At 44.8% G+C, this 24184-nt stretch overlaps 1 protein-coding gene across 4 annotated transcripts in view; it reads left to right on the forward strand.

Annotated features, from left to right (window-relative positions):
* Window positions 1-9322: 9322 nt before the first annotated feature.
* The window catches only part of REV1 (REV1 DNA directed polymerase), a 64082-nt gene continuing 49220 nt past the window's right edge, over window positions 9323-24184 (forward strand). For 3 of the 4 annotated variants that reach the window (XM_082334603.1, XM_082334599.1, XM_082334602.1), the window contains exons 1-2: window positions 9323-9548; window positions 24094-24160. In XM_082334603.1, coding sequence (XP_082190729.1) covers window positions 24104-24160 — 57 coding nt within the window. In that variant the 5' untranslated portion in view covers window positions 9323-9548; window positions 24094-24103. Of the gene's footprint in view, window positions 9549-10325; window positions 10348-24093; window positions 24161-24184 lie in introns of those variants that run through there. The other variant, XM_082334607.1, reaches the window with a different exon arrangement.

Consider the following 24184-nt stretch of genomic DNA (forward strand, 5'->3'; position numbering starts at 1 on the left):
CTTGCAAATTTTATAATCACTTATTTATGTGGAAAATGACCATAGAGTGGTCAGTTCAGAAAACTAAGATTTTGCCGCTGTTTTATGGTCCACATGTAAAAAGAGCTATTTTTTCTTTAAACTGCATCGACTCTTCTGAATGCCAAGTTCAGATAGACTGGGCCTGATTTCAGACAACATTTGGTGCTCCCATTTATAGTGGTTTTACATGGTGATTTGAGTTAGGAGCGCAAAACATGGATAAATCTTTAATAAGCTACAAACGTCAGAGGAAATAACTTGTGCTATGCCTTTCTCGGGCAAGAAACCAGCATACCCAGCCTAACTAACTTGCCCTTGGCTATAATTGTGATTGCAGACACTACATTTTATCCCAAACTTCCCACACTCTTAAAATCAGCTGGAGTTCCAGGTGCTTGGCATTTCTGAAAAACAATTTTTACCTCTATTTGAGCATGGAAAAATCAGCATTCGCTCCAGACTACACTCGTATCCTCTGTTCTGCTAGGACAGTGTAGTAGGAAAAAAGAGCTTTGCTAATTCATGGCAGCATTCTGTTACTCTTTACTAATATGTAAGTCAGACGAATTCATCACGGACATGAGTGGAAAGATTTTTCATAGTCCTCCTCCTAGTCTCAGGTCTCTAAGAAGAGAATGAAGCTCCAAGCCAAATTTCACTCAGTTTCACATCTGAAGAGTTTGCATTCTGGGAGAACAGCGACAGCCAAAATTCAGCCTTTTTTAACAATAAAACTCCTGCACTCTGATTTAGACCTGTTCTCGTACACTGTAGCTGTATGATTTGTGCAGCATGCAGCCTCATAGAACTGCCTGAAATTCAGGAGTGTGATTTGAGCATGCATCTGTAACATTATTCGATTCACTGGAACTTTTGAACACCTCCTCTACCGTAACATTTAGGCACAACCTGGCACCTCAATCTTGCTTTCCCTTCTGGCAAATTCCCATCCAGTGAAAGTAAGACAGGAATCTTGCAAAAAGGGAAGGATTCCAATGTTCCCTCAATTAAAGTATGATTTTCCCTATCTCATCATCCAAAGCAATTGAAATTCTCTCCAAGAGCATTGCAGAGGCCTCTGCCTACATGCAAAAAAAACCTGTATTGATCAGTCTCTTCCTCTGGCTCACAAACATCCTTCAGATGATTGTTTCTTACCTCTAGCCTCCGCACAAGCTTTTTTCTTTTCTACTACTCTCTACTCCTAGCTGTAATGTTCATGCCATTTCATCATGCTGACATGCTGTCCTCTTTTCCCCATGTTTCCATCCACATTCTACTTGTTTATCCCTTCCTTAAGTGTGGTGGCAACTCTCTCTCTGGGACTCCACACTGGGCTGAGCCAGAGCAGGCCAGACCAATTCAAGAGACTGCTTTCTCAGGAGCTGTCAGTGGGTTTCCCAGTAGGCCAGAACAGCCAAAGGATAAAGTGGTCCCTATTGCCCTTAATGCATCTGTGATGCACTGAGACTTGCAGGATTCGTGGGAGTGTCCAGAGTTGAGTTTGAAGACGTCGTCTTACTTAGCAAGTTTCTCTCATTTCAGACTCATTAATTTCTCCCATTTCCCAGGTAGCCATTATATGCGATACTTGGATTTGTAGCAAAGACATTTGTTTTGCCCTAGCCAATTGTTTCTCTTCTCCCTGCCCGTTTCTTTTCCTGTATCTTTTGCCAATAAAACAGAGACAGGTTCCGATCCTGTAGCCCATAATCTAACCTCATGTAAGAAGACTGTGATGCATGGCAGAAAGGTGAGATGAATATAAGAGACTGACTTTTATGAGTAAGATTCATCTTAGTTAATATCAAACATTCCAGAGCATAGACCTTTACATATGAGCTAGTCACCCTAGGGTCTCTTTATAGTCAGTGGAGACAGGTACATTCAAGGCTAGCTCAGCTGTAGGTATCTAAATTAGGAGAAATCAATTCAGTCCTTCATTTCTGGTTCCAATTGCATCTTCTGTGTCAGCACTCACTAAATCCACTGCATCCACTTCACGGATGTCAACGGCATTTTTCAACACTCGCATTCTTGGGGATGTCACAAGACATATCATGCAAAAATATGCCAGAATGCAGCTCTGTCTTCCAAATTACCTCAGGATTCTTCCTGGCTGTTAACTGAAGTTGCAATAGAATTGCTGTAACTTGTTTTTCCGGATATGGCACTCACCGTTATTCAGGTACCTCAGACCCTGAGAGACAGCACCAATGTACTGACTGATTTCCACCACTGAAAAGCTGAGCTTTTCTATGGCTTTATAGAGAAAGAATCCCAGCAATAACACCTTGCCATCTGTGCAGAGAGAAGAGAATATGTAAGCCTGTTTGAATGCTGCCAATGGCACCCATTAAATCCCTGATCACAATGCAAAAAAAACCCTTGGCAGCACTGAAGGAAGTAAAATGTATGGATTTCCATATAACTGAGATCTCAAACAATTCTGAGGAGAAGGAAGACACTGAGTCCAAGTAGAAAAAGGGGAAAAAAAAGAACTGGGGGTAACTGACCTTTTAACAGAAAAATCCTTCCCCTGCTTTAACAGAAATACAGACTGCCTGGAGTTTACAGCAGAAAACTAACATTTCGGAGAGTAAGAACCCTCCTCCCCAGGCAACCTGCAAACAGGCTGAAAAGGGTCTGCAAAGCCCTGCAGTCAGCAGGGAGTTCATCTGCTTGGTCACTGTGAAGAGAGATCCACGTTTCTGAATATAGAGAAACTGGGGAGTTAGGTGGGAGACACAGCTTTATTACAGTGATCCAACATGCCTACCTAGTGCTTTGTTGTTGGTTTGGCTTTTTTTCCAGTTGCCTAACAGTGACTTTGTTGTTTTGAATGGACTATCCTGTGTTGTAGCAGGCACCTGCTTTTGGCAAAACTCTGTAAGACCGTCTGTGTCCAACAACGCTGCAAGCTCAGTTGGAAATGATGAAGAAAGTATAATAAGAAAAACAGCAACTGAAATCAAGGACTCCATCTCAACTTCTCTTTGAAGTGGCGACGCAGAACTTATAATCAATAAGTGAATATTAGCCTAGGAAGCCTATGAAAAGAAAAGATCAACGGCATAAAGGCACCCATTATATTATATCTATATATAGATGGTATATTATTACCTAACAATATCTTTGAGTACTGAGTCATGGTTTCAGATTCATTGAAAACGGGGCTGCAGGTGGCAATCCACTCATGTATATTTGCTCTTCACAAAACCAATTTTGCATTGAGGGAGCTGCTGAAATGGAGATGCCAGAGCACTATCAGGATGATGTAGAATTCTTTGCAGATGTGCAATTTTCATCTAAAATAAGTTCCACTGCAGTGTCCTAGACTGCTTCAGCACAAAATTAGCCAAAATAAACTTTATTTTTATGTAGTCCTCCCAGTTCCAAGGGCAGATGGAGCCCTGACGTATGACTGGGGGAGGGCCCTTCACCATTCAGCTGTGACCACAGAAAATGCACCAGTTAGAGAGTGTTGCACCCATCAGTGGTAATGAGCAAGGGGAGGAGAAAACTGAGGGATCTTTAGACTATTCAGTAAATCCACACTTTGTGCAAAATAGGACTGATGATACATTGGTCCACTCTGGCCACTTTTGCCCCACTCCAAAATGACTACTGGGGAGTAAAGTAGATACTGGTAAAGTAAAGCCATCAGAACAGGCTCACGTGCCAGCATTTTTGCTCTTCTTAGCTGGGCAGGTTGAAGGCACAGGAGAAGTATCCATTGGTGACACCTTTCCCTTCAACCACTGCTCTTGTGGACTGCAGCAGTAACGTAACAGCCATATTGCTCCATCATTAGCAAAATGCCTGGAGCTAACTCTTGGCTCTGATTCTTGCCAACAGCCTTTCCAAGTTTGTCTGTTTTTCATAATTGTTTTGCTTCCCACCATTTTTTACCTAGATCTTTGTTCTTGTCTTAAGAGTGCCTTCTGTGCAAAGAGGCCCACAGCCATTTCACCTAACGCCAGGCCCAAATGTAGGCTGCTGCTCTCTGCAAGTTTTGCTTTTACGTTGTTTTATGCTTTCTGAACTGTTCTTAGTAACATGCTCAGGGGGAAACAAAAAAAAAAAAAAAAGATTGCTTGCAAGTGTAGATTATCCTGCAGACATTTCTTGTTTTCTGTGATGTTTAAAAATCATGCAAGAGAGACAGGGATTTCTATCCCTGGCTAGAAATCTGCCTTAGCTCCTTTCACTCTTGAAAGAGCAAGAGCAGCTCTGCTTGGCAGACCTAATTAATTATGATTGTAATAAAACATATATTCCGCCTAAAAATATGTGACTGCATTGTGTTTTAGGAGGTAATGAAAACTGGCATCATGGTTAAAAAGGGTGCGTACGTAGCGCTAGGCCTTATGTAAGATATTATCGCTAGCGCCCGGTGCTGCAGGTGAGATTTTACACCGGCGGTTTCACCGGTTACCATGAAACAATAGTGCTTGGTCAGGAAACTACTGCAATACTCCTGCAGCTTTTACCCGCCGACATCCAGGGCATCGCAACAGCAGGCCGCGTGACTACAGCATCGCAGGAGTTGTGAAAGGCGTCTCCACCGTTCATCGTTGCCTCTGCCCTGCGAGAGACGTGCGACACGGCGGAGGGGCCCGTACCCGCCGCTTCCTCTGGCTGGTTACCCACCGGCGGGGGGACGGCGGGGTTTTCACCGGGGCTGTTCAACCGTAACCCCGCGGCACCGCTGCCCCGCGAAGAAGGGGCGGCCCCGGGGCGGGCGGGGCGGCGCGGCCCCGGGGCGGGCGGTGCGGGCCGGCCCCGCAATGCAGCAGCGCCTGGCCGGGCCCCCCCGCAAGGCCGCCGCCTCCCCGTCAGGGGCGGCTGCCGGGGGGGCGGGACGGAGCCAGGCACCGCTCCGTGCGGCGCCGGGGCAGCCGAGGAGGGGCAGGGCCTGCCTCGTCCCACCGATCCTCGCCCGTCCTCTCCCCCGCGGCTCGGCCGGGGCGAAGGCCTGCACCCGCCCCGGGGGAAGGCCGGCCGCTGCGGGCCGCGGGCCCTCGCCGCAGGCCCGCGTGTAGGCGCCTGCTCGCGTGTAAAATCGCAGGGCGCTGGCGGCCGCGGCCCGAGCGGCTCAGGGGTCGTTGTAGGGGGCGGGTTTGGGGATGACGGTGCGCGGCTGGACAAAAGAGAAAAACATCTGGGGGATGAGGGCGGACGCGCCGTATCCAGCTGCTGAAGTATAGGGCTGAAGCCACTGGTATTAAAGGGTCCGGCCGACGCTGTGAGGCGAATTCGGCGTCCCCCGTTCTCTTCTCTGTGCTGCCTGAATACGAAGCACCTCTGCATCTACTGCTGGAAACTGCGCTTGAGTCGGGGAGCCCCCCACCCGGCATCAGTGCAACACGGGCGACTCTTCCGAGAGCGCCCTGACCAGGAGAACTACGGAGTGAGAAGGACGGACATACCTCCCGTCCGCCGAGGGAAAAGCTCGTTAGCTGTCACGCTGCAGCCATTCTCGGGTGGTTATTTGCCTGTCGGGGCTTGCTGCCACAGAACACGAGCAACAGAAGCTGCAGGCCGGTGCCTGGCACGGAAAAGCAGAGAGCAGCAACGGGTTGTCAGCGCCACGTTACGGAGCCTCTCCGTTTGGAGATGGGGCGAGGGTGGTGAGCCTTCTTTTACTGTATACATGATCAGCTGGGCTCTGCTGGAGTCAAGCAACTGGCAGTGCTTTTCCCCGCAAACATAACTACCTACAGACCAGCAAAATAGCAAGCAATGGAATAGCCAACACTAAGTTTTCTCCTTTCTCTGTGGAAATGTTGGCTCTGTGTCGGCCCTTGTGTTTATACATGCTGTGACAGCCCCAAGATCACGCTGGGGAACGCGTGAGACTCGAAGGAAGACACAGAACTATCAGCACGGGCAGAGACCTTCCGTCAGCGGTTTTACATGCCTGTCCTGGCACAGAGACCCAGAGCTGTTCTGTATTTATGAACGCAGCCCTCAGAGGCCGTAGAAGCCACGATCACTGCTCGGTCACGTCCCCCATATTAGGCTGCAAGCAGCATGACGCTGATCCTCTCGTATTTCACCTGGAAATTCCTTTGTGCTGAAGTTACTGAAATTACATCAGAAGTACTTTCTGTAAGTCGGAGCAGCTTTTGGCTCAGAAAGTGGGATTTATATGTAAAGGTTGCTCAACAATAACGCTTACCTCATTGAGAAGCCCCAGCTAAGCCCGTAGTCCCATTGAACTGAGGCCGGTATGTACCGGGCCCCTCTCCCCAGCCCCAGATTTGATTCCAAACTCCGTGAAGACAGCAAGAATGCCTTTATTGAAGTCAGCACGCTTTGAGCCAGGCTTCAACCTGTAAATATTTACCAATGAATAAGCATATGACCCATGTTCCCAATCTGGCTACTATAACTTAAGGCATTTCTCTGTCAGCTCAGGAGCCTGCTTGTGCAGATGCATTGCAACATGAAGGCTTTACAAGACACAGAAGATCACTTACTCCTGTTAATATTTGGCCCTTTTCCTAAACTTCCCTATTTTTATCCTCTTTTTAACCTTAATTCCTTTCCTTTTTCTGTTTCTTCTTAAACTAATATTGGCCTATTTTAACTAATTGTATGTAATCTTTGCTGAAAGTATAGTATGTCTACTTCAGGCTTTTTCACTGTTAACTCTTACCCCTGCTTTACTTCACAGAACAAAATAGTTGTCCCCGCATGCCTCTCTGAATAATTGTTGGTTCCTCTTATAATTTGCTTATATGTCAGCTTCTATTTAAAAATAAAATATAATCATTGACTAACCATTTTAAAGCTGTTCTTGCTAACCTAAATTAATCCCTATTCCACTTGTCTTTCTGCCTTTCTGCTCCACAACTGCCCCCTAGAGAAATAGCTCTGTAAGGAAAAAATAATGCACGCATCCCATCACGCAGTACTTTTAACAGTTTGCTCCAGACTGGCAAGGACTGGGATTGGTAGAGCCATTTCTCAGCAAAACTGGAAACAGGCCCAGTGCAATGGGTATATTTTAGATAACGTAACTTTTCCGAACAAAGTCTTTTTCAGAATTTTTTTTTTTCAGGTAATATAATTGCTGATGGAAATTAGACAGAAAGCAGCCAGCCACAATGCCTCTAAAACGTGACAGGTTAAAGCTGGTCAAAACTCCAGTTGGTGCTTCCCTCTGGCACGGAAACCCACATTTTGAAGCAGAGTTTCATTAAAATACTGAGTGAAAGCCAAATATTTGGGCTTTTCTCATGAAGGTGCTAGGAGGTTTCCTAGAAATATTTTTCTAAGTGAAATGAAGAAACCACATCCTGGGTAAAATAGCTGATGGTCAGCTGACCTAGGTAGACCCGAACTTGGCTTTTCCTTATCCTACCTGGATACCTTGAGTGGTATGTAACTAGCTATGGGGAAAAGTCTGGATATTCGTAACGGTCTTGGTTTTATCAAACAGTGCAGAGCACGAAAATACTTGACATCATTGTAACATTTTTCACAGAACAGGACAATTGTTCCTCTCTTCTGGCAATGCAGGTGGAGAAAAGAAGGTTCCACATAAGCACTTCTCTTACAGAGAGACACGTATGGCTTCATCTACTGAGTCCATGTGGGGAGACTGATGTGCTTCCAGCCAAACTGGAGTTTTGCCCAGTATCAATGGGGGCTCCTGGCAGATCTATCTAAGTGTAGGACTGGGGCCATCTTCTATTTATAAAACAAACCACATGGAATTAGAACAGGTAACTCAATAACAAACAAGTTTTCTGTAAGTAGAACAGATAATAAGGCCTGGTTTCCTAAGGATTTGTGTCTTATTTCTCCTACATTCCCATACCACAATAACACCCACTTTCCTATACAAGGATCTCCACATATCTTGTCTTCCCCCACAGCTGGTCTTTCCTTCTTCCCAGCCTCCCCACAGACACGCTTCACAGTATCCCCAACGCTCTCCCAGGAGCTGTAACCGGGGAAGAACTGGAGAAGGGCCCACACAGGCTGTGACTGGTTTGGCACAGGAGCATGCTGGCTGGCGCTAGAAAGCTCAGTGAGGAAATTACCTTGGGCTCTCATGCTACCTCACTGCTGCTCTTTCTAATGAAACCTGTGAGCTTCATATTGTAGAGGCTGAGATCCCTTCTTCAAACTGGGCTGAAACGGCCACTGGATTTGAAAGTTACCAGGGAAAGGCAGGGAGCACCACTGCACTTTTTAGAAACCTGCCTAATTAAAAATGCAGAATCACACGTGAGGAGCCAGCGGGTGTTATTCCCGTACCCAGCGAGTGGAACAAGCAGGCCCTCTTCCCGTGAGAGAAACCGCTTCTGGTACGAGCCTGGCGAGGCCTGCACCTGGCTCAGCCCCACTTCGGCCACAAGGACCCAGCCAGGGCAGGGACAGGGCTGGGCCGCGATCCCCCACCCGCCATCCCGGCCCACGCCGCGGTCGGGAGGGGGACGCCGCAGCGGGGGGCGGCCACAACCGACCTCGGGCCTTCCCCGCCCGCCTCTTCCCTGAACGGCGGCCCCGGGAGCGGCAACGGCCGGCGGGAAGGGGCGGGGGGGGTCGCTGCCCCCCGCCGGAGCAGAGGCTCCCCTCCGCTGCGGCGCCGCCCAGCCCCGGGCAAGCGGGCCGTGCCAGTGCCGGGGCAGCGGACCCGCCACCCCTCCGCGCAGGCCGCCCGCCCTCCCTCACCGGCTCCTGCCCGCCGCCGCCGCCCCGCTTACGGGGAGACGCGGCCGCACTGCGGGAGGACGTGCGCACCCTCGCCTCCGCCAGCCGGCCGGCCGCTGGCTCCCGGCGGCCGCTGGAAGCGGGAGGGCCGGGCCGGGCTGGGCTGGGCACAACGACCCGCCCCCTTCGCTCCGCTGCCCTGCCCGCCCGCCCGCCCCGTCCCGGTGCGAGGGGCCCGCCCGCGCCGCCGCTGCAGCAGCCCCCGCGCTTGCGGCGCGCCCCTCGGGCCGCCAGGGGGCGCCGCCGCCCCGCGCCCTCCGCAGCCCACTCGGGCGGGGGGGGGGGGAGCCGGCGAGGCGCGCGAGCCGCTCGCGCCCGCCCCGCCCCGCCGTCACGTGCCCGGTGTGAGCGCTCCCCAGCCCTCTCGGCGGCGCCGCACGCGACTTTCCGCGGGGCGCGAGCCGCTAGGGGGCGCCCCGGGGGCGGGCGGGCGGGCCGGCCGGCTGGCTGGCCTGCCCGGCGCGCGGCGCTTGTTGACCGAGCGGCGGTTGGTGGCGCGAGACTCTCTCGTGACGCGCTCGCAGGAAGGGCGGGGGGAGGAGGGGCTGCTGCTGGGGACACCGAGAGGGGGAGGAGAAGGGGGGGGGGAGAGGGAGGAAGGACGGAAGGAAGGAAGGAAGGAAGGGGGAGAGCGGGAGAGCGCGGCCGGGGCTGAGAGCTGGGGAGGAGGAGGAAGGCGGGCAGGAGGCGGTGGTTCCGTCCGTGCCGGGGGGAGCCGCGATGTGAAGCCCCCACAGGCCCCGGCAGGGCAGGCGGCGGCGGCGCCCCGGGAATGTGCGTCTGGGACGCGGCGAAAGGTGAGCGGCGGCGCGGGGCTGCCGGAGCGGGCGCCTTCCCTCTCGCGGCGCGGCGGCCCCGGCCCCCATGGCCGCTCGGCCCTCGCCAGCGCGCCCCCCCCCCCCCGTGCGCGCCTGCGGGTGGGCGGCTCGGGGAGGAGGGGGGAAGGAAGGGGGAGCCGGAGGCAGCCGCGGGGCCCGCAGCCCCTGCCCCGCCTCAGCCCCTCCCTGGGCCCGCGGCCTGGTCCTCCCCCTCCTCCCCGCCACGGCTTTTCCCCAGCGCCGGGCTCGGCGGGGCGGGGGGTGGCGGCGGCGGCGCGCGGGGTTATGTAACCGGCGCGGGGGCCTCGCTCAGCCCCGCTTGCCCGCGCGCGGGAGGGTGTGTGCGCGCGGGGGGCGGCCACGGACCCCCGGGTGCGCGCGCGCGGTGCAAGTTGCCGAGGGCGTGCCAGGTGTGTGCGTGCCCGGGTCAGCCCCCCCGCGCCTCGCCCCCCCCCCCCCCCCCGCGGCTACGGCACCTGTGCGTGCGCGGGTCTGTCACATGGGGCCTGCGCCCAGACACAACACAGAGCCCCAGCCGTGCTGCGGGCGTTTCGCCGGCCGCGGGGTCATTGCAGGGAAATGGGTTGGAGGAGGAGAAGGAAAGCCGGGGCCCTGCTGCAGCCTTGCCCTCCCGAGCGCCCCGCGCCCCCTGGCTCTCCGCTGTAGCGGCGCGTATCTGCCTGCGGTTTCCCGTCGTGTTTGTCACAAGTTGTATTTGCTGAGCAATAGCGCTGGGTATAACCGGTGTGCGGAAAGGAGGAGGACCTGTGCTTGATAAGTAAGGCTGTGCTTACAAACACCGAGGGACAAATGTGTTCAGTGATGCTTCTTCATCCCTTCCCCATCTAATGTTGACGCGTTTTGCCGTGTAGTTACCATTGACTTGACCTGTGATACCGGCCAGCAAGCCCCTGATGGGAGATGCGCGGTAATGGCACGTTAACCTTAAGAAGGGAGAGAAAGATAATACCACGAGCACGTGATTTTTTGGTAGCAAATCTGTATGTTGTATGCTGTAATATTCCATTCTTTCTGATGCTTTTAAGATTAATGTCAAAGTCTTCAAAATGACAGGGCTGCGAATACTCTGCTTGTGGTAATGAGAGATTTTCTTCATGAAACGACGAGTTGATGTTTCTTCTGCATTTCAATTTAAAATCCAGGTCCAATCTCAAATTTGATACTGTAGTCCAAAGAAGCAAAACCAGGGGATTGTAATTTTACAATACGAATTCTTTATTCATTTAGATGCTATTGTTGCTCAGCTAGAACTGTTTAAAACAGTTGCCTAATTATCATTAGTTGCAAGAGATCATAGTTAAAATTTATTTCTGGAACAGTTCTGTCTTACTAAGGTCTATGACATTTAACACAGAAATCCAGATCTCTTAACAAATTCTTTGCTGTCTTGTCTCAAGCGTGCAGTTATTACCCATTCCCACCATATTGGTCTTTCATTCAGTCCATTTCTTCCACTGGACAAGGTACCAAATCCCTGTTAGTAAATAATCCCAAGCTGTCAGGCTGGAGGTCGTTGGTAGGACAGTATTAGTAGAGGCACAGCGCAGACACCTGCCTTGTGACTCACTGATGTTTAACTACTTGAAGATAAATTGTTTTAAAAGTAAAGCTCTAATAGGAAAAATACATTAGCATGTTTCAAGCCTTGATAGTAAACTGATTCTACATTTTTCTGTGTACAGTATACGTGTCTTCAATAAATTATTCAGTAATTGGCCTTTCAAACATAGCACCAGTCCCTCTTTCTGGATAGAATGTACGTACTCTTCCCTTAGTCACAGCCTGTTCTGATGCAATGATAGTGTGTTGTAACTGAGTGCTGATTCTGAATAGTCTTTTCTGATCCCTTGACCCAGATGTCTCTTTTAAAGAAGCGTCATAGCAAATTCTTAATCTTTCTACCATCCCTTTCAGTTACTAGAGAGATTAAAAAAAAGTAAGAATGATTCAAACACAAAACCAGGTTTTGAGTAGGTAGAATAAATTAATATGATTACATAGACCTTTTAATAAATCAGTTGTTCAGGACAAGCAGGAAAAGAATAACTTGCCTCACCCTGCCATGTGCTTTCCCCATTTAATTTGTTAGCTATTGTTTATTTCATGAAGAATGAATTTTTTTTGTATTGAACATTTTTCTGTTTTAATTAAAGGTGTATATTATTATCGCTGAGATCTCTGTCAGCTCTTAGCAGCGTGTTTGCCTGGTATAGATACAACAAGGGAGCTAAATATCCAAATGTTGAAAACCTCCCTCAAGAATACAGCGTAGATTAATTTGGTGATAGTGCCATGTGTTTACCTAAGCAGAGCAAAATGAGGAAAAACTGGAAGCAAATAGAAGTGAGACTGGCCACGGAGTTAAAAAGAAAGTTGAAAGTAAGAGAGCGAATCGAAGTGGATGCAGAAAAGCGTGAGGAATTCTCAAATGTGTAATATAGTATACTTGTGGAAGCGTCTTTTTTTAAGAGCTAAATTTGTCTAGCGCTTCTCCCCGAGAGCAGCTTTCTGCTCTGTTGTGGAAACAGAGAGCATTTTAATTGGAGACACAAATGTTTTTAGGGAGGAGGGCCTGCCATATCTGTGGTCCCCCCACTTCTGTATTTCAATGTGGAGTAACTGGTGCTCGTAAGATAGAAGTCGGAATTAGGAAACCCTTCTTCTTTCTTGCTCTTCAGTGGAAGAGAGACAAGTGTGTAGAACAGCTTTGAATTCTGGGCTGTGATGATAACTTCTGTTTCCGTGGCTTGTATTTTCAAAACTATCTGAAGGACTGCTGCTGCTGTAGTTAAGGAGTCTGTGACCGTTAAATTCATCTAGGTGGTACTTTTAGTTTGGTATCCCCGTAGAAAGGATTGTTGTATCTTCTGTATTCTTTGCTGTAAATGCCTAAGCAGACCATGGTCCATGAATTTCAGTGTTAGCTTTTGGGGAAAGTAATATTTTATTAATCTTTGGGGGGGGGGGGGGGTGGAACTCCTTTCCTATCTCAAAGCTTCAGGTCTCCCAATTGGTATTCTACCTATTTAATAGTGCTGAAGCTGGTGGTTTGAAATTTAGTTGCTTGTATAAGTAAAGCTTAGCCATATTGCGGTTAAATCTTCTGTGTTGGTTTTGCTTTCTGTTCCCAGCTATCTGTAAATACTTTAACCGAATCCCAACATAAGGAAATTATCAGCTGTAACTTCCTTATTTGGTCTGCTTGAATTCAGGAAGACCTTTCCAGCTTCTTGGTTTATGAATGTAAATAATCCTGAAAAAGAGAAAGCTAATTTCGCTTAGGCGAAGACACTGCTTGGGTACCTTGCAGAGTCGTTCTTGCACAAATGCAGGTGGATTGGTTTGAATGCCAGAACATGAAAGCGGTGCTGAAGCTGCGCAGAACAGGGTTGAGAACTGCTCTAAGGATTTTCCGTATTGACTTAGAGGTTGGCAGTATTCTGTCAAGGTGAGGTATGCGGTGTATTTTGGCAGGATCCTGGGGACTGTTGCTGACATTTTTGGTCAGGTTCTAGTTGTCACTGAATAACCAAAGTAAAATAAAGTTCAGTCCAGCATGTTCATGACTTCATCTTTTTGAGGTGACTCAGATCAGCTGTTAGTCCAGGGCGTGATGAGTCGGCATCTTGGACAAATGGTTGTACTCCACTTAGATCATTTTGGAAACCTAGGAGCTGTTGGTATTTAAAGGAAGTCATGGAATTGCTGATAATTCTTACAAATAGGAAAGCCCGTGACCCCGTGGCACGTAAGGTAAATGATTAGTGCAGTTTCCCAAGTAGAATAAATGTATTTTACCATTTTGTGCTTTTGCATGCAACTCCCAGTTGAACTAAAGTAATAGTCTGTATTGAAAGGATACTGTTCCTGGTTTCTGAATCTGCCTGTTGTTTTCAGGAAACATTAAAGCATTGGGAAACTGGGAAGAGTGGCTTTTCAGTCACTATTTCCTAGATTTCCATGCTGAAATTGCATTATTTGGTAAGCAGTTCCAAGAATCCTCTTATAATGGGGGGAGGTAATGACTTTTCTCTCTAATTTGTGGCTGATCAGGAATTTGAAGTTGTAAGTGTTGCCCCTCCATAATGATTCCTGTAATTTCTACGCTGGTTTTTAACCTGGGTTCTACAAGCATCGTGTTTGCCTGGGGTAGGCCATTTTTCCTCTGTGGCCTTTTTGTATCGATCTGTCTCTACTACGCAGCAGTGTAACGCTGTTGTTTCAATGTCAGAGGTACTTAAAATACCAACTTAAAACCACTTCAGGCCAAGAATGCAATTCAGGTTTGAGTTTTATTTAGGGATCCTAAAGAATTAGAGCATTTTTGGTTTGTTCTGAGAACTTAGAACTATGTTTTTCCTGGAAAACAGAAACACTGTGCTCTATTTTCACTTTCCTCTGAATCTAGGAGGAAACTTGGGAATGTATTGGATCCGATCAAAAGTTCACCTAGGTAATAGTAAAGAAACGAACATACTGAGATACTTTGCCTTTATATTCTGAGTTCCTGTAGTTTGTTACCTTTTTTCAAAAATAAAAAATAAAAAATTTAATGGCACTTTATTCCATTCATTTGTTCAACCCATATGGACTTCTAGTGTCCTTGGTGCCCTGTGTCAGAGAATCCACAAATAAACTAGGCAATAGGAAAAAATGTTTCCATTTGTTTTGGTCTCTACTTATTAGTTTCATCTGATTCCTCCTAGTCTTGTTGGTCTGAGTTGATGATAAAAGTAATATCCATGGACTAACAAAAGACATAGAAAACTTGAGTAGAAACTTAAAACTTCAAGGCTAAGTGCAGAAGCCATATCTTGTGAATATTTTACTTCAAAAAAGATTTTGCAGCTTTGACAGTTTCAAAGGCAAATCCAGAAAAACATTTGGGAACCTGACTACGCAATGTCAGTTGGAATTAAGTAATGTCATTCAAAGGCTGCCATGAACAGAAAAATCTACTTATTTTAATACTCAATCAGTAGTCATCAATACTTTTGCTAGTAAAGTTACTTGAGTTCTTAGGCTTTTGCTGCTGAACGTGTTTAGTGCCTGTATATGTGAGTAGAGGGATGATCCTCTTTAGTATCTGACATCAGCTATCACTTGAGATTCACAAAGTGGATGTCTTATCTCCTCTCCCCCCCACAACTGCCCTGGGCACTTCTCCAAAAAAAAAAAACAAAAACAAAAACTTGTAGAGAAGTAGTTCCTTATCATTATGTTAGGTGGAACATTGGCCCAAAGAGCAGATTTGTTTCCACACCATTCTTTATTGCCAAAGTAGTTAATCTGGGTAGTGAGCAATCAAATTGGTCAGCAACAAAGATAAGTTTGTTGTGTGTATGTACATGCACTCGCATGTGCGCACACAAACACAAACACACACACACACACACACACACACACAGGTATATCCAAACGAATACATAAAATCAATCAAAAATACGTAGTCTCTTTTGACAAGATTTCACCAGTCTGCTGGCCTGAAGTCTAGGGAATCTGGGGAAGCTGAAGATAGTGTATGTCAGAGGTTTTCACCAGCACAGTTCCTCTGAATTCGATGTTAACAAATTCAGAGCATTCACAGGTTCCTTGCTTTGGTCATGTCATGAAAATTTTCCAGTTTTTTATTTTCGAATGATTATACCTCCACTTTTCCTGCCTTGTTAAGTTTTTCTTTAGCTTTACAAGGACACTTCCTTCAGTTGTGCTTAGGAAATCTTAGGAAGTCCTGAATCATTCAGGAGTAGCCGCTCTTCTCATCATTTGGGAGGAGGGACCGTGGCTTACTTAACCTACCTACTGACTGCTTCACTTACACCTCAGCGTAGGCTTCTTGTGTGAGACGCAAGGTGTGGGACTGGATTGTCATCAGACTGAGGAGTGCACAAACTAAAAATTTCCTAAGCAAGTTCTATTGATTTATTAGGTAGAAAAATGAACATCCCACTCTTCCTTTTCGAAGAAGAGAGTAACACAGTTCTCTGTTCTCAAATACTATAGACAGCTAAAAATAGGGGCTTGAAGGAAGAATACCCAACTTATATACTCATCTCACTCATTCAGATACTCGAGTCCAAGAAAGAAAGAGAATTTCCTTTTGGTGACTTACAGTCCATTCACTATGTTGCTATTGAGAGTCCTAATTCCACAGGCTATGCTTCTTATTCTGATTTTACTTAATGGATTTTTTTGGAATCTAGGCATTTAGAAGCTGGCATAAAGATTGTGAGTGTGCTAAGTCCTCTTGGGGTTGAAGCCCCGAAAGAATGTAAGTGCAGAAGAGCAATAATGAAGCCAATTGCTGAAGTCAGCTGAAACTTGCCAGTGTATTGTGGCAATAAGAACAGTTGTATCAAAGTGGTGATATTTGAACTAAAAAGTAAATTGAGCTACATGGTTAAATATAGCCATGAAAATTTATGAAGAAGAGCCGCTCATCACTGAGGAACTCTGAAGGAGGGGCGGGAAACTTTACCAAAGAATGGAGAAATGTTGAAACTGAAGCCAGAGTTTTCTGTGAACAGAAGAAAAATTCAACCAAGTTAAACCACTACTTGTGACAAGCTCTAAATGGACTGTAGCTGCTACTGAGTATTATTCCTAGAGGGGAATAAAACATTGACAGTTGGTCTCAAATTGAATCTGGCTTGCTATTTTTCAAAGAACTAACCATCTCAAATGCCATGTATAAAAGCAAAAAGAGTATCTTCTTGAAATCAGATTGCTCAAAGCTGGTGCAGACTGTGCAGTGATGCTTTTTTCTGTACCTTGTGCTCATGGTTCCTTAAGTTGTGACAATTAAAACAATCATCTGTCACGGACTCCAAGTCAGTTGTGAAAAGGTCTGAACGCTTTTGTCCTGTACAGCTCTTGTATAAATGGTTACCTGCTGTACAACTGCTTTAGGTCATTGTGATGATTTGCCAGCAAAAGAAGTGTATATTTCTTAGTTGTTACTTGTAAAGTATTTATTCCTTGATGTTAAGTAAACTGATCTGAAATAGAGACCATTTTGAGTTGCAAAAATAGTCAGTTTGGAAACTGGATTAGTTTAGCAACGAACGAGTTCCTGTGTCTCTTTCTGGAGCAGTGATTGAACTGAAGGTCAGAATATTTCTTTGCTGTCAAGCTCAAATGAAAGTATGCATGGAACACAGTTTTAGAATAGTCATCGACACATAAGGAGTTGATTCTGAAGGACTTGGGGTTTTCCACGCTTTATGTGGGTTGTATGGTATTTCACCTTTCTAGCAAATGCTATGGATGTTCATATTGTAGAAAAATACTATTTCTAAATTTCTCATACTCATTAACAGTTTTGTGTCTAATATTTAATTTGCCCAAGATTTTAATGATTGTTCTTTCCTAATTATACTCTTAAGTTTACTCACAGGAGATGGGAGTGGTGTTGGGTGTTTTGGGGAACAGATATTTTTCAAGTATCCTTCAGCTAATTTCATTTCTATTGCTTTAAAAGATCATCGAAGATTGAACTGCAGAACAGAACTTGCTGGTTGACCCTGTAACATCAGCTACTTGTAGTTAGAAGTGATTATCATATGGGCACATGTGGCTTAAGATGGAGAGCTGTTCAATGGTAACTCTCTTTGAAAACTCTTACCCTATGGAAAAGGTGAGGTAGCCTACCCCTCTGGTTTATTGGGGGGGATCATAAGCAGGGCTAGTTAGCAAAGAGTAGCTAGCTCATTGCAACGCCGTATCCACATTTACACCACAGTTAGTTGGTTATAGCCATGACCCTAAAAATCAGTTTCTAGAAATGGCTAAGATAATCTTAAGATCCAGCTGGCAATGAAAGTAACGGTCCTGTCCATTCCTCTTTTCTGGCCTGCCTGCTTTGGCTTTGATGCTTTTGTGAGTCATTTCAGCTTGCTGAACTGGCAGCAAACCAATCCCTAAAACTATATCAATTTTCTATTGATTTAGTGAGCTGAATTGCACATAGCACCAGTATGAACCAAGGGGTAATGTGAGTTTGGAGGTAGTGTAGAGGTTGGGAAGAAGGGATAAAGCCTGTTAGGCCAGCAGAGACTGGAGAGCAGAACTATCCCTTCTGGTGGCAGTCAGCCATCAAGTTGACTCAGCTATCTTATGAAACTTCACCCTGAGAGTTTATTTCCTGCCTAGAATAAAATTCAGTTGCTTTGCAACAGACTAATTAGTTTATTTTAATATGGAACAGTAGTGTTAAAACACTGAAGTGTCTAAAATCACGGGGATTTAAAAATACAGTATCTTAAAAAAAACTTTTCAACTATCTTTTTTTATTTTTAAGTTCTTTTGCTGGATTCTGAACTTTTCAATATGTGGTAGAAAACAGTTTTAGACCCTGTAGCAGCAGCAATTTTTCAGAAGACTCCGCCAAGAATAGGACTCTTGTGCTGAGAAATGTGTAAACACGTAAGACAGTTCTTTCCTCAAAGAGCTTGCAGACTAGTGCCAAGTAGAGTGGTGAGTTTGATGTGGTAGCTGGAATGTAGATGCATGAAACTCAAACAGGCCACAAAATACCCACTTGATGGAAACAGCTTTTAAGCCCTGCTGAGCTGGGATGGATTCAATCTACCGTTCAAGCAAAAGATTCTGATACTCATTAGCAGTGGCCTGAGATACCCATACTTCCGTTAGCAGTAGAGTTACACCTTCAAGAATAAGGCTTGTGGTGTTTGAATATGTTAATTAAATCAAGTTCTTTTGCATTAGAGGACATTGACAGGATGTTCACTCTGGTCAGAAATGCAAAATAGCTGTTACAATGTGTTATACTTTCACTCGGCTTTCAGTTACCTGAAATTGGATTATCTGGATTAGAAGTTACTTGTGCCATGTATTTAGACACAAGTTTGGCAGGGTTATTTGTTGAGCCACAGTGCAGCCTCATTTTGTCTTTGGAAATAGCTCTTATGCTTTCCTGTAGTGCGGAGCTATAAAGTGTATATTCTGCCAGGTTCAACTTGGCTACTTGAAGAGGCAGCAGAAATTTCTCTGCACCATATACCTGGAAAAGGGAATGCTGCAGAGTATGGCAGAGGCAACTCGAGTTTGGGCAGGACTAGTACTGACTTGGAATTGAAAAGCCCATGAGGATCCATGGTCACTTCTTATAGTGTCATTGAGATCTGTATTCAGTGCTCCCAAGCATTTTTCCCCATAATACCTGTGGTTTTGGTCTGGGTTTATTCATTATGTGTGTTATCCCAACTGCTCGAGATAATGGAAAGCTGCTTGTCTTGGAACCACACCATCCTGAATTTAAAGTATTTTAAAGAAATAACTTTCCTACCTCGGACTGTGTGTGCTACAGATGAGACTAAAACAAATATTAACTTAGCATCAACATTTACATCTACATTCCTTGTTTTGCAATCTAAAATCTCACAGTTGCTGTGTAACTCTTCTATACACACAGACATGTTTATAGAATTCATAAAATGCAGGCTTAACATTTCATTCCATTACCTGATCTGTAGGCTTTGATTAACAGTCTTTAATAATAGGATTAAGTGGTTGTGGATTGGGAAGTATAACGCTAGGCCTATGAAGCAGTGCGCAAAGGTATGTTACATATCTTTTCCTAGTGGGCTGTGTTGAGTATTTCTGAGCCGCCAGTCATGTACAACACATCAAAACTCTTAGTTTCTCTTCTAGCTTCAGTTTTGAAAAGGATCACCCAATAGAAATTTGAATTTTAGTTGAAAAACCCTATTTTGTAGAAGGGTAAGATTTTACCATTTGTATGTGGTCTAGAAAGAGATGCAGGGCTAAATTGTGTTAATTTTGATCATAGGAGCTCTTAATGACTTTTTTTTTTCTTGAAAGGTTGTTTCTCTTGCACTGAAAACTTGGATTCTACTCCTAGAAATGCTATTTCTACCTTTACAGGCTTTTGTGCAGTTTCAGAGTTTGTTGGGATTTTTTTTTTTTTTTATTGCTGAAGATTTCTGTGTGTTCACAAGTCCAGAATATGATAATTTTGATTTTATTTAAAAAGCTTTTTTCTGGGTGAAGGGTCACTTTATAGCTTGTCCTTCAGGCTCTAGAAATACCCTGAAGACTAGTAACTATGGTGGTTCACCATCACTGTGCATTTGTGCTCTTGAATTTGTGAAAACAGAGAAAACTGTTCTGAGACAAGTTAGATACTATAATCAGAAGAAAGATCAACTCTTGTCTGAAATTGGCCTGCTTGTGATGGGTGTTTAAGTCCCCTGTCTTGATTTTCTCCCCCTACCTCCACCCCCTTTTCAAGGGTTTTTTACAAAGCATTTCTCTTACTCATCCCTTCATGATGAAGGGAAATGATACTCCTCCTATAGAGGGAGCATCGTATCATCCTTACATTTCTTATTTCATGAACCAGCGAGCATGTTTCAAATCTTGCTTAACTTTTCCTCTGATTTAATATATCCTGTGCAAATGTCTCTCGCACTCATTTGTTCCTTAGGTTTCAGCAAGGCAGCTGTAGAGGTTATCTTAATTCTCAAGGAAAAATTCAGACTGTAAGCACAAGTCTTTAGCAGTGGGGATTCTCCTTAGTCCAGAAACCTTGGTTCATCATTCAGTTCCTGGAACTCCAAAGGGAGAAATTAGTCTCCCGTGTTTTCATATCAGCATTAAGAAAATAATCCACAACTCTCAAGACTTGAGCCAGAGGCATCTAGGAATCACTGTGAAGTGAACAAGGAATCACTGAAGTACCATGTTCCTAACTTGTGTGTTTAGAATTTAAGTAGACTGCCTGAGTCAAAAATCACATCTGCCATGGAAATCGTAAATCGTTATCAGATGTTGTAAGTAGGCATTACAGCCTAGCTTCTCTAGTTCTGCAGGCTCTAGGAAGAGAACTTCTGAGCAGTTGATATGTCAGGTTTTTAAAACAGTAACCTAAAGTAGTTTTGTTTTTCTTATTTCTAGTTTTAATCAAACTAGGCACGTACCCATGATTCTGACTTTGATTGACCCCACTGGTTGTGGTGGTCTGACCTAATGGCCTTTAGACTAGAGGTCTTTCTTCCTCACATCCCAGCGTCCTGAATAAAAATTAAATGTGTTTTGAGGTTTCAGAAAAGCTTACCCTCATGAAGGCAATTCTTCAGTTTATCAGGCATTAGATATTTTAGTTTAAGCAAGAGGTTGTCTATATAGGGGTCAGAGTAACTACCTATGAAATCCTATCTTCTCAAGAACTTGGTGATTGGAAGAAAGAACATCTTTGTTAGACTGATGTTGTAGTGACTTACAGTGTGTATTTCATACAGTCCTGAAGGTTCTTTGGTTTTTTTCAGAGTAAGATTTTCTTTTTGTATGAGATTTTCTTTTTCATAGACTTATGTTGTGGTTTAATCCCAGTCAGCGGCTAAGCACCACATAGCCACTCGCTCACCCTTCCCCCACCCCCCTGGTGGGATGGGGGAGAGAATTGGGGGGAGAAAAAAGTAAAACCCATGGGTTGAGATAGACAGTTTAATAGGACAGCAGAGGAAGAGAAAATAATAATAATAATAATAAAAAATGATAAAAGAACATACAAAACAAGTGATCCACAATGCAATTGCTCACCACCCGCTGACCGATGCCCAGTCCATCCCCAAGCAGCGATCGCTGCCCCCCCAGCCAGCTCCCCCAGCTTATATACTGAGCATGATGCCCTATGGTATGGAATGTCCCTTTGGCCAGTCGGGGCCAGCTGTCCTGGCTGTGCCCCCTCCCAGCTTCTTGTGCACCTGGCAGAGCAGGGGAAGCTGAAAAAGTCCATGATTAGTGTAAGCGCTACTTAGCAACAATTAAAACACCAGTGTGTTATCAACATTATTCTCATCCTAAATCCAAAACACAGCACTATACCAGCTGCTAGGAAGACAAGTAACTCTATCCCAGCCGAAACCAAGACAACTTAGAATCATAGAACAGCCCAGATTGGAAGGGACCTCAAAAGACTATCTAGTCCAACCTTTCATGGGTAGGGAAGCCTAAATGAGATTAGCTAGCACCCTGTCCAACTGCAGCTTGAAAACCTCCAGTGATGAGAACTCTACCATGTCCCTGGGGAGGTTGTTCCAGTGATTGATTGTTCTCACTGTAAAAAATGTCTTTCTTATATCAAGATGAAACCTCTCCTGGTGCAGCTTCTACCTGTTGCCTCTTGTCCTCTCCATGTGACTCCTTGTAGCCACCCTTTAAGACTTTGTCATCCTTTATTAAGAAGGAGAAAGGGTAATCAGTAGTTAAAATTCTGGTGTCTGTTACGAACTCATACACTGATACCTATGATATGTAAAAACACTAGATGACATTTTCATGAATAAATGGTGTTTTTTTCCTTGAATTTACACTTTTCTGTTTTCTTCAAGAACTTCTTAGCCAGAAGGCATAGATTTGAATTACAGTTGACTTCAGCTGATGGACAAATACAAATTTTCCATATGAAAGAAATCATCTAGCCATTTCCAGTATGTACTGTCCTCTACAGGAAAAAAGTCAATTTTGTATTTCATGTGGTCATCTAGCTCATCTCCTCTCATTTTTCTCACTGCTCCTTAAAAGTTCTGTGGTATCTATTAGATATAATCCAAACCACTAAAAATTAATTTCAGAAAGTCCAGTGTCTTGGAAATTGGTCTCTGGGTAAGAAACGCAGGTACCTAGAGAGAAAATACAACACACTGAGGAGGGGTTGCTTTGTTCTGGTTGTTAGTGTAGAGCTCATCTCCTTGACATGTGATTAATCTTTGTAATTATATACATGTGTGTAGGTTATGTATCAAATTACAGCAACTCTAAGAACAGAACCAGGTGCATGATGATTTTCCTGTGTTTGCAGAGGTCCTGAAACATACAACTGAAGGTTGTCTTTTCAAGGTAGTTATACCTGCTGTGACTATAATTCTATGGTTGCCTGATTTGGCATATTTGCAGTATTCCATGAAAGTGATCGTATTTATGGAAACTTTCCTGCAGCTGTGTCTTGTTCTGCAATCCAGGGTGGTTTAACTGGATTTCAGGGTATGACTGCTTGGTAGCTCTAGAACAAAAGGGGTTTAAGATTTAAGCTAGAATTCAACTTTAAGCCAGGTTCAGAGGAAACAAAATTTTAATGTGATAAATGAAGCAGTCTCCAGAACAGTGCAGTAGAAGGCCTGGATAGGAAGATGACCAAAATGCATTGTTATCTCCATCCAGAGCTGCATGTGCTTTCTGGTAGGGTGGAGATTGAGTGAAGCTTCTGTGCTCTGATACTGGACGATGCTATTAATAGTCCAGAGAATAGGTATCTACTCAAAAGCAGACAAAGATAAAAAAAAAACCAGTTGATTTCCTTCTGTGTATTAACTGTAGTTTTGTGCATTTTTATGGAGGATAAAGGAATAGGAATTAAATATTTAATAAAATAAAGGTGACTGGCTTAAATCTTCTTCCTTTTGGTTTCAGAGTCCTGTCCTCATGCTCTCTGAGCTGATAGCCCTAAAAGACAAAAATAGTGTTTTTATTTAGGGAACTGGATAGAGTAGAAAGTGAGAGATGTAATAGCAGGCAGTGACCTCATGATCTTACTACATCATTAATCAATATTTTAAAATCAGTGTTACAACAGATGTAGTTAATGTGAATCACTTGGGTGCAGTGAACAGTTGGCCACAGTCCAAAATGTTTCTTTTTCTCTCCACCAGTTCTGTTCTAGCCAAATAATAGCTCATCTGGGGACACTGCTGTGTACAGCTCACAGTACAGGGATAAGTGTCTTGCATAAAGGAAAACTTACATTTGGCTGGTTGGGTTTGTTTATTTATTTATTTATTATTAAGCAACCCAAACAAACAAACAAAAACCCAAAGAAACAAATCACAAACCTAGCTATAGATCATACTAGATCATTTAAACAACTGGCTTTTCATTGACCATAAGATGGCCTGTGTTTTTGCTTTTATGTGATGTATTGCATTGGAGAAAGAAGTGTTTTGACCTTTTATGATTACCTGTAAATTCATTGGTGAAATTAATCCAGTCTCTAGTACCAGCAGGTGTTTGCCTGCATCCCACCATGTAGATAGTATCAAATAGGAAATAGAAGATTGTTCCTGACTTGGGCAATATTTTGCATGAACAGTAGCAATTGTATTTAAGAACCTTTTATTCCTCCTTTTTTATAGATCTGTGATGAACAGGCAGAATTTAATAAATCATAATGGAAACTGAACATTGTAATGAGTTTTTTGTATTCTGGGTGAAGAGAACAAAATGTGTATGTGTGATTTTTGATACATAGCAGGAGCTACAGTATGCACTACTACAAAACTGAGTAACTAGGGGTTTATGCAATTTTTCATTTCTAGGTTAGCTGTAGAACTCATATACTTCAGTGGAGCCCATTGAAAAATGTAATCTTTGCGATAATCTGTAGGTGGCCTGTAATGAATCATTGAAACGCTACTGGTGATATTGCTAAACATCTAATTGATCAAGCATTTTTCTTCCTATGCAGAAGCTTCAGCATGAGGCGGGGTGGATGGCGGAAACGGGCTGCCGATGGCGACGGCTGGGGAATATGGGTATGTTCAAAACCAAGTGGCTTT

This window comes from Platalea leucorodia, assembly GCF_965183815.1.
Source record: "Platalea leucorodia genome assembly, chromosome: 2".
In the NCBI taxonomy this organism is placed as follows: Eukaryota; Metazoa; Chordata; class Aves; order Pelecaniformes; family Threskiornithidae; genus Platalea; species Platalea leucorodia.